This window comes from Benincasa hispida, chromosome 3 (assembly GCF_009727055.1).
Source record: "Benincasa hispida cultivar B227 chromosome 3, ASM972705v1, whole genome shotgun sequence".
NCBI lineage: Eukaryota > Viridiplantae > Streptophyta > Magnoliopsida > Cucurbitales > Cucurbitaceae > Benincasa > Benincasa hispida.
In genome coordinates, this window is record NC_052351.1 from 65022561 (window position 1) to 65030776 (window position 8216).

General features: G+C 26.7%; 1 protein-coding gene across 1 annotated transcript; it reads left to right on the forward strand.

Moving 5' to 3' along the window:
• Window positions 1-4426: 4426 nt before the first annotated feature.
• LOC120074233 (zinc finger protein WIP2-like) lies at window positions 4427-7426 on the forward strand. Its single transcript, XM_039027286.1, has 2 exons — window positions 4427-5028; window positions 6691-7426. Exons 1-2 carry the CDS (start codon window positions 4483-4485, stop codon window positions 7132-7134), a joined length of 990 nt encoding a protein of 329 aa, XP_038883214.1. The 5' UTR covers window positions 4427-4482; the 3' UTR covers window positions 7135-7426.
• The last annotated feature ends 790 nt before the right edge of the window (window positions 7427-8216 follow it).

Sequence of the window (8216 nt, forward strand, 5' to 3'; positions counted from 1 at the left end):
TGAGGATATGATGAAGGTGCTAAGGATGTGTCAACATAGTTGAAATGTCCCAGTGCACTTGCTGACCCCTTTAGTATCTCTTTAAAAAAAATAGAAATGATGATTAAAAATGATAAATTATAATCTAATTAAATCACGATCAAAGTTTTATTACTTAATTATAACAATTTCCATCCATTTTCAAGTTTTCTAAAATTTTCATAAAATATTTCCATGAAATTGAGAATTTAATATTTTCTATCGACATTAATATTTCGAATTTTGAATATAATTATGTTATTCACTCGTCCACATAAATTTAGTTTAATGATTAATGATATCATAATATATATTTTTGGAATAGACAAAAGGAGAAACAAACGTCCAGCGAACAAATCTCATATATGCTATATTCTTAAAATAAATAAATAAACCACCCAACAATTTATAGTGTTGACGGATGGTTTTTGTCAAATTTTACTTGAATAAAATGATGAATATAAATAAAAGTTTTATTCTTTTTAATCATAGATTAACTGAACTTTTTTTAACTTAATTGATTTTATCAAGATATACATTATTCTAAAATTTCAATTTTGAGCCTAGTAGAATGGTACATTTGAAAATTAAAAAAAAAAAAAACTAATTAAAAATTCAAGGACTAAATTTATAATGTTAAAATTCAGATACTAAGATCCGTTCAATAACCGTTTTATTTTTTGTTTTTGTTTTTGTTTTTGTTTTTGTTTTTTAAAATTAAACTTATAAACACTACTTACACCTTCAAATTTCTACCTTTATAATCTACTTCATTTAACAATGATTCCAAAAACCATGCTAAATTTTGAAACTAAAAATAATAGCTTTTAAAAAATTATTCTTGTTTTTTTAATTTGGCTAACAATTGAACCATTGTATTTGAGAAAGATTCAAAACGTTGTATGAAACAAGGAAGAAATATGCTTAATTTAAAAAATAAAAATAAAAAGAAACTGATTACCAAACAAGACCTTAATAAACACAAAAATTAAAATTTAAGAATTAAATTTGTAATTTAACTCTATATTTTAATATAAATGGATATATTTCATTTAACAAAAAAATATTTTTAAAATTAAATACAATATTTTAGAAAGAAATACTTCTTAAAAATTTTTGTTTTGTTTTTTAAGTTAAAAACACTTATGGTCCCAAACTTTTATGAAAATAACAATCTAGTCTCTAAATTTTAGATCATAATGATTTGGTCCTTGTATTTTTAGTTTTGTAACAATTTAATCATTGAACTTTAGTATATAACAACTTAGTCCTCGTACTTTCAAATTTGTAACAATTTAATCTCAATATAAAAAACTTTACAAAATTTTATGTCAATCTTTATTATTTTTTTATATAAATTTTGTACTTTATAAAATTATTGAGTCTCTAATTAGTTTATTGGTTTATTTATACAAAAAATCTCATTAATCTTAACATTAATTTTTACGAACTAAATTGTTATAGATTTGAAAGTGCAATCACCAAATTATTACATAATAAAGTTCAAGGACTAAATTATTACAAAATTGAAAGTTCAGAGACTAAATCGTTACTAACCAAAGTTTAGAAACTAAATTGTTACTTTTACAAAAGTTTAGGAACTAAAGGGTCATTTGATTTTTGAGAATATAGATAACTGGAATCTTAGATTCTCATCATTATAAATATTAGAATTTGTAGATGTCCGACATCTATAGATTACCCCATTTATTTTGTAGGAATATTTTTTTGCAGATACCTGGAAATATTTTGATGATTGTGTTTATTTCATAGGATTTCTACTGGGCAATATCTTAAATTTACATAATGTTCCAAAAATGCTTTTACGACTATTTCTTAATTTATAATTAATGATATAATTTGAACTTATATAACATATTTATTTCTATCAATTTGAATTCCTTTTAAAATTAATACAATTTATATTATTTTATATGTTATTTTTCTGAACAAAATAATATATCATAATTTAATATTTTTTATAAAATAAATATTTATTTAAATTATAATTTAAATATATTATTAAAAAATAATAAGAATTATAAACTAAAAAATATATTCTATATATGGTTAACGGTATTTATTTTAATTATATAATGCCAAATGAAGATAATAATATATATATATATAGAATAAAATAAAAAAGAAGAACAAAAATGAAAAATGAGATGCCCTGAATTTGGGAATTTGGAAAATCCCTCTCAGGAAGACATCCAAAACTCTCCAGACGTCTTGTATCCGAGCATTTTAAGATGTCCAGAAATCTTTAGATATTGGAATATCTTTACAAAACCACAAAATAAATGTTATAATCTAGATGCATTTATGGGAGTTTAGGATGTTCGCAAAATAAACCGTCTCTAAAAGGGATTTTTAACAAATTGTTATTGTTGTTATTATTATTATTATATCATTGTTATTCATCATTACTTAGGTCTAAATATAGTCAGAAGCCAGAAGTGGTCAATGATGTACTGGAACTATAATCATCAGCATAAAAACTGCCAATAACTTTATTTTTTAACCTCATCTTACATTCAATAGGAAATGGTATTGCATGTATATCTATTTGATACAACTAAAGGAGGTACAAAATTTAAAATATACAAGATTAAAGTTATTATTAATGGACTAGGAGTCAACAGTAATATATGTTATTTATATATACATATACACATAATAATAATAATAATAATAATAATAATAATCTCTTTTTTACAAATTTTAGTTATAAAATAAACTTTTTTATAAAAATTTGAAATTACAAATGTATGGCAAAGAATAAAATCTAGAAAAGTAAAAAAGAAAAAAAAAAAGTGTTACATGATGGTTTTGAAATGTGAAGGGTTAATGGACTTGATTTTTATACATTTTTGGAATTTCAAGTGCGTTAAGTAAGCCACCATTAAAAATAACGTGACTAAATCAAACATCATGTTATATACTTTTTTTAAGCTATGCTTACAACTGTCTACCTTTTATATACCATTTTATTTTTGTTTTTTATTTTTGAAAATTAAACTTATTTTCTTTCGTATCTTTTTAAATATAAAATTTGAATTCTTAATCAAATCCAAAAAAAACAACAATAAATTTTTAAAAATTATTTTTTTAGTTTTCAAATTTTAACTTCGAGTTTTTAAAATAATAATAAATAATAGATAAATAATATTTGTAGATTTAACTTTTAAAAATTAAAATTTAATAATTATCAAATGTAATAGTTTAAATAATTAAGTGCTTGGACTTACTGTTAACCACTAATATTCAGGTTATTTTTCAGTAAGCATTTAGGCTAAGTTTAGATAACAATTTTGTTTTTTATTTTTAGTTTTGAAAATGAAGCTCATAAACCTCCCTTCCATCTCTAAGTTTTTTTTTTTTTTTAGAATTTATTTAATTATTGAATTCTTTACTTAAAAAGATGAAAATCATAGTAAGAAATTGATAACAAATAGCCTTCAAAAATAAAAATTTAAGGTCCCATTTGGTTACCATTTTATTTTTTATTTTGATTTTTGAACATTAAGTCGACTTCTTCTCAATTTCTTACAATAATTTACATTTTTGAGTTGAATTTTTAGCCAAATTCAAAAAACCAAAATTACTGTCTTTTAGTTTTCAAAATTTCACTTGATTTTTCAAAATAATTTTCTAAAAATAGATAAAAAGAAGGCTGTGAACCAAAATATTTACAAATAATAGCAAAATATCATGATATTTTGCTATTATTTGTAAATATTTTTTTAGTAGTTTTATCATTTAAAATCATTTCTCTAAAAAGAAAGGATTTTAGAGGTGAAAAGAAGTGTTCATATACTTAACATTCAAAAGCAAGAAACCAAACAAAATAGTTATCATAAAGGATCTAAATAATTATCAAATTAAACAGAACCTCATGGTTAATTAACAATGTTAGCTCATAATTGACATGAATGTGTGTTCCATCCGACTCCATATATGGTCGGGAAATTAAGATCATGGTCAATCAATATCCAGGTTAATTTGTGAGCTTTAAGATTAGAGTATAATTACTCAAGAAAAATGTTCTCAATGTCTAAAAGTGCATTATAAAAAAATATATTTATATAATTTCTTTCTTTTTAAGAAAATAAAGCTCCTCATTCAAATTTCTTTTGAAGGGACCTAAGTTAATTATTTTATATTCTTGTTTGGGATGATTCTTGAATTATGATGACCATTTATAAGGAATATTAAATGTTAAGATTAGACCATTGCCCTATGAAAATAAGTTGAGTTGCAAATAAGTTAACTTAAAAATTATTAAATTTTCAAAAAAAAAAAAATACACATTAAAAAAAAAAAGTTAACCCAATCAGTACTCCCTTTTGGTCTTGTATGTGTGTGTTTATGTATGTATGGTCCATTCTCTCTCCTCTCATCTTCAACCATTCTCTTTCTCTCTCCCACTCTCTCTCTTCAATTTCATCTTCTTCAATTCCCATGGGAGACCCATGTTCCAACTCATTAGCAAGTGTTCTAAAATTCAATTCCCATTTCTCCCCATCACAACCTTCAAATTCCAACCCACACCTCAACATGTCTCACAATTGCTTCTCTTACCTCTACCCGAACCCGCCTCCGCCTCCGTCCCCGCCGCTCCGAGAGGCTCTTCCACTTCTCGGGCTGATGTCTCCACCCGAGCAGCGGCAAGAGCAAGAAGAAGAAGACGACGGAGGTGGAGGCAGGAGAGGCGGCGACGACGAGGAGTCGGTGACCGTGGCGTTGCACATAGGGCTACCAAGCCCTAGCGCGGCAGAGATAGCATCTTTGATGTGTGGTTCTTCATCTGAAATTGATCATGTTGGTGATGGAGATCATAGCAATAATAGTAATAACAATAATCATGATCATGATTTAGGGCAGTCCACCAAAACCCTAATAAAGGGGCAGTACTGGATTCCTACTCCTTCTCAAATTCTCATTGGTCCTACTCAATTCTCTTGCCCTGTTTGCTTCAAAACCTTCAATAGATACAACAACATGCAGGTAATTACTTTAATTAATTAATTAATTACTTAATTAAATTCATCAATTCAAAATCCCTTCTTCTTCTTCTCACTCTCTCTCTTTAAAAATCAAGTTTTCAACTACAATTCTTGATTTTTATACTTGGAAAAATTTGCTTTCAATCTCAGTGTTTTAATTAGATCTCACCCAAATCTAGATTAATTAATTTCTCATGTTGTTAATTTTCATTGTAAACACTATTAATAAAATTTAATTTTAAAAAAAAAAGAGAACAGGATGATAAATTAGTAGAAAAGTCAGAGTAAAATATATATAATTAAAAAATTTTTGAAAGAAATAATGTGGTTGTATTCTTTCAAGGTTTTCACTTTCTTGCCTGATATGAATCTTCACTTTAGATATCCTTTTATATTTTTTTAATCAAATTTGATTGCTATTCCTTTGCATGGTCATGTTTGTTGGATTTATTTGAATGTTTCTCTCTCTAGATTTCTCTCTATCTCTCTCTTGTCTTTTTTTTTTTTCTGATATAAATTGAGGTGAGACTGTACTTTCCTTTATGTGAAATTATGAACATCACAGACTATGTTCCTTCTGCCTTTTTAATCAGTTCATTGGAGTATGTGCTTCAAAATTCCCTACTGCTATATCTGTTAAATAATTGTATGATTTTTTTTTTTTTTGGTTCATTATCCTCTTCATCCCATGAAATTATTTTTTTCTGTACTTTCTGTTCTGATTGTCAAAATTGGAGTTTTTATTGGAAATTTCTTTTTGACAAAATTAAAATTTTCAAAATAGGTATATTGTATTTTGATATTAAATAGAGGAAAGTAGGGGGGAAAATAGTGATTTTTGAGAACTTTATAAGAATTAAATAATGAGTTAATACAAGAAATATTATTTTTTACTTTAAATTCTATGTTTTTTGTTTTAGAAAAGCTTCCAAACCCCAAAACATACATAATTTATCAAAAGGAAAAGAAACAACCCCAAAGAACAAATTATTTTCAAATAGGTATTGATACAAATTTTACTTGAAACAAAAAGTTAGATTTCAGAAAAGAAGAAATATTACATATGAAAGATTAAAAATATATGAGCAACTTCATGAGCTTAGGGTAATCTCTAAATATTCTTGAATTCTTTTTCTCCATTGATTAACTCTCCAGTTTAATGTTACTTGGATCATTTTAATTATAAAAATATCATAATTGATTACTCAAAGGTAAGTGGCATATATATATTCATTTGTTTAATTAGTCAGTTGTTTTTGTTGAATTTTTGCTGCACTGATTTGATTTGTGGTGACAATTTTATACTGTCATCTCTTGTTGTAACATGAGATAATAGCTGAATTCTTATATACAATGACAAACTTTGATACTACTGATACAAGTTTGTTATGAAAAGTCAAATTTGTTGTAGTATTTTCTCGACAGGCAGTATTTAGGTATATTTCAAGATGTATTTGACTTTATTCGCATACAGAAGAAAATAAAAATAAAAATTGAAAAGAATTCAGAAGAGTTTGCTATATGGCAAACCATGAGTGGACTATTGAGTGATTGTCATATACATAAAGATAAGTGTAGCTTATGATGCATCTACGCATTTTTCTTTCCCTATCTTGTTTGGATTTTGACAAGTTCATTCGACTGTTTTACCGTGGTTTTGTAGATGCACATGTGGGGGCATGGGTCACAATACAGAAAAGGCCCCGAATCCCTCCGAGGCACGCAGCCAACGGGCATGCTACGACTTCCTTGCTACTGCTGTGCACCAGGGTGCCGCAACAACATAGACCACCCTCGGGCCAAGCCATTGAAGGACTTCAGAACCCTGCAGACACATTACAAGCGCAAGCACGGCCTGAAGCCCTTCATGTGCCGAAAATGTGGTAAGGCGTTCGCCGTGCGTGGGGACTGGCGGACGCACGAGAAGAATTGTGGCAAGCTTTGGTATTGCATTTGTGGCTCGGATTTCAAACACAAGCGCTCCCTCAAGGACCACGTCAAGGCCTTCGGTAAAGACCACGCCGCCTACGGTGGGGGTGGGATCGACGGGTTCGGAGACGAGGAAGATGAACCTGCTTCTGAAGTAGAGCAGGATAATGATGAGTGAAAGGATACACAGCAAAGATATGGGGAGCCTTATTATACCCAACATTTGAGAATATGATCATTATTGATTTACAGAATTATATTATGTTATATTGTATAATGAAAAACTTACTTTATTACTACTGTTATTATATTATATGTGTAATTAATTAGGGAAGCTTTGTTTCTTTGGTTTGGTGCTCATATTATAAATCATGTTTATGTTTTGATCCCAAATCAAATGTAGGGATCAAAATAATCAAATGAAAAAAAAAATTAAGTGTATAAATTAAAATCTTTTTATTTTCTGCTTATCCAAACATATATTGATGCACTCTCTTGATCTTTAGGAAATTTTAAGGTTTATGTTTGTATGTGTCTTTCTGACAAGAAGTAATTGTGTGGATTATATTTTACTAATTCATGCCAATTATGAGAATTTTTTGATTGTTTGATTTATATCCAAGTTTTCATGGCCTTCCAATTAAATGTCTAATTAATTATAAATATTAGGACTATTTTCAAATATAGAAAAATGAATCAATTTATTTATAAATATAGTAAAATATTGACAGTGACATTTTACTATATTAAAAATATTTTAGCAGTTTACTATTTAAAATAATTATCCTAAACATTATTGTGCTTAACAATTAATCTAAAAAATAATTTTATTTTAAAATAAGTTTTAAACTGTGTGTATCTTTTTAAATTTTTAAATTTTTGTGTTTAATAAATTTTATTTGCCGTTAACTAATTTTGGTAGTCTAACGTTAACGTTTACATGACCATTTTGATTATGTTAGTTAGAAATGAAATAATGGAGGGTTTAGTTTGGGATTGTAGTTACTGTATTTTTTTATACAAAAATCAGAATAGAAGTAAAATAGTGTTTGGTCAATTCTAATTTTAAACCTAAGAAACTAGTTAGGTATTTGATAATTTAACACTAAATTGGTGTGATTTAGAGGGCCTTTTTAAATATAACAAAATAATTTAAAATATCTACAGTTAAAAATATTTAAAAATATCTACATTTTATAGCAAAAAGTTTCAAAAGTACACTAATGGTTATATCGTGTAGACATAATATATCTACAGGGA

Coding starts and splice junctions, on each gene's coding strand:
- LOC120074233 (XM_039027286.1), top strand. CDS start 4,483: ATGGGAGACCCATGTTCCAACTCATTAGCAAGTGTTCTAAAATTCAAT. Junction 5,029..6,690: donor ATAGATACAACAACATGCAG/GTAATTACTTTA, acceptor GTGGTTTTGTAG/ATGCACATGTGGGGGCATGG.